Source organism: Knufia obscura (genome assembly GCF_036327395.1).
Source record: "Knufia obscura strain CCFEE 5817 isolate CBS 148926 chromosome Unknown scaffold_8, whole genome shotgun sequence".
NCBI classification, from domain to species: domain Eukaryota; kingdom Fungi; phylum Ascomycota; class Eurotiomycetes; order Chaetothyriales; family Trichomeriaceae; genus Knufia; species Knufia obscura.
Window position 1 is genome coordinate 790,115 of NW_027042694.1, and position 1,421 is coordinate 791,535.

Sequence of the window (1,421 nt, forward strand, 5' to 3'; positions counted from 1 at the left end):
ACTTGACTCCATGCTTCACTGAGACTGTCGACACTGAACAGTGACCGCCACGTGTGGATATGTCAAGTATCTGATCGATGGCAAGGTTCGGGGCAGCAGATCCGATGCAGGCCCAATAGCTTAGTCTAGCCATAGAACGCTCGACTGTCTTCTTCACGCCTCCACGCACATGTACGACCGCACACATTGAGGATAAGCCAGAGGCTCATTCAGGGACGATGCCTACCAAGCTGCCTACTTGCCCTCCCAGGTCCACATCTTTCCACCATGTGACTCCTTGCTGGCCGAATCCAACAGCTTTAGTACGCCATGAATAGATTCCTCGAGTTTCACTGGGGCGTGCTCGAATCCCAACAACCGAGCGCTGGTGTCTCCCATGTCCGTTTGAACCCAGCTGAAGTCAATAGTCAGCATATTCTCCTTCCAGCACAATGGCACGATATGGTGCAGAGTTGCTTACCCAGGGTGGACGACGAAGGCGGTGAGCTTATCTTCTTCCATGTTCATTCGTTTGGTGAGCCAGTGCGCTGCGGCTTTGGAGGGGGCGTATGCGGCATTAGGGACAGGAGGCGGGTTCCTGGAAGGCTGGTAAGTCGAGGATGGGAGCAGGGTAAGGAAGAAAAAGGAAACGAAGCTTGAATCCATGTTGACGGATTCCACGTCGGTTACCGGCTTCAACAGAAAACCACTCACTTGGAAACGAGAAATTAGCCATCTATACCGAGACATCATCAGGCACAGTATCGCAGTCAGCCACTCACCTCGATAGATGCTGCGCTCGAGCCGAATGTGACCCATTTGGGACTCGCCGAATTTAGTAGCAGCGGAAGCGTGGCTTAGTAAAGCCGAACCATCCCGTACACATTGGGCTCGATATGCGCCTTCATGTCGGTGATTTTGACGTCCGAGACCTTGGCGAAGGCGTACCCCACGCCAGCACTGGCAATGACGAGGTCGAGATGTTGGACACCCTGCTTCTTGAGCTCATTGACAGTTTCGGGGGCGTCGGAGTGGCTCGTAGCGTCGATCTTAACGAGTATGAGACAGCTGTCTGAACCTTTGGGTAGGTCAGCGAGGTCTTTGGACGTGCCGTGCTCTGGGTCACGGTTGGCTGCGATAACGATGTGCTCGGGCCTGGCGAGGTAGTGCTCCAGAAGTGCCTTGCCCAAGCCTCTGTTTGCACCACTTATCAGGATTGTGGTTGGCGCCATGTTCGTTGTACGTAGGAATCGATAGATTTTGTGATAACCGTAGATAAGAGTCAGCGTTGATGGCTTCTTCCTACCTCTGACCTGCCTTCGAAGCTCTCTATATACTGAGTCCTAGCGTGCGACTCCACTTCGACAATCAATTGCCGGCAAGACCATGGGAGTAGGTCGCTTCCTGCACAACTGGCTTGCGTAGGGATTGTGACTACCTGA

General features: G+C 53.4%; 1 protein-coding gene across 1 annotated transcript; it reads right to left on the reverse strand.

The window, feature by feature from the left end:
* Positions 1–234: 234 nt before the first annotated feature.
* Positions 235–1,211, reverse strand: PMZ80_007125 (uncharacterized protein; the record flags this gene model as incomplete). The annotated part of the gene is made up of 4 exons (XM_064875533.1): positions 235–394; positions 461–692; positions 762–804; positions 852–1,211. 4 exons carry the CDS (start codon positions 1,209–1,211, stop codon positions 235–237), a joined length of 795 nt encoding a protein of 264 aa, XP_064728798.1.
* Positions 1,212–1,421: the final 210 nt, after the last annotated feature.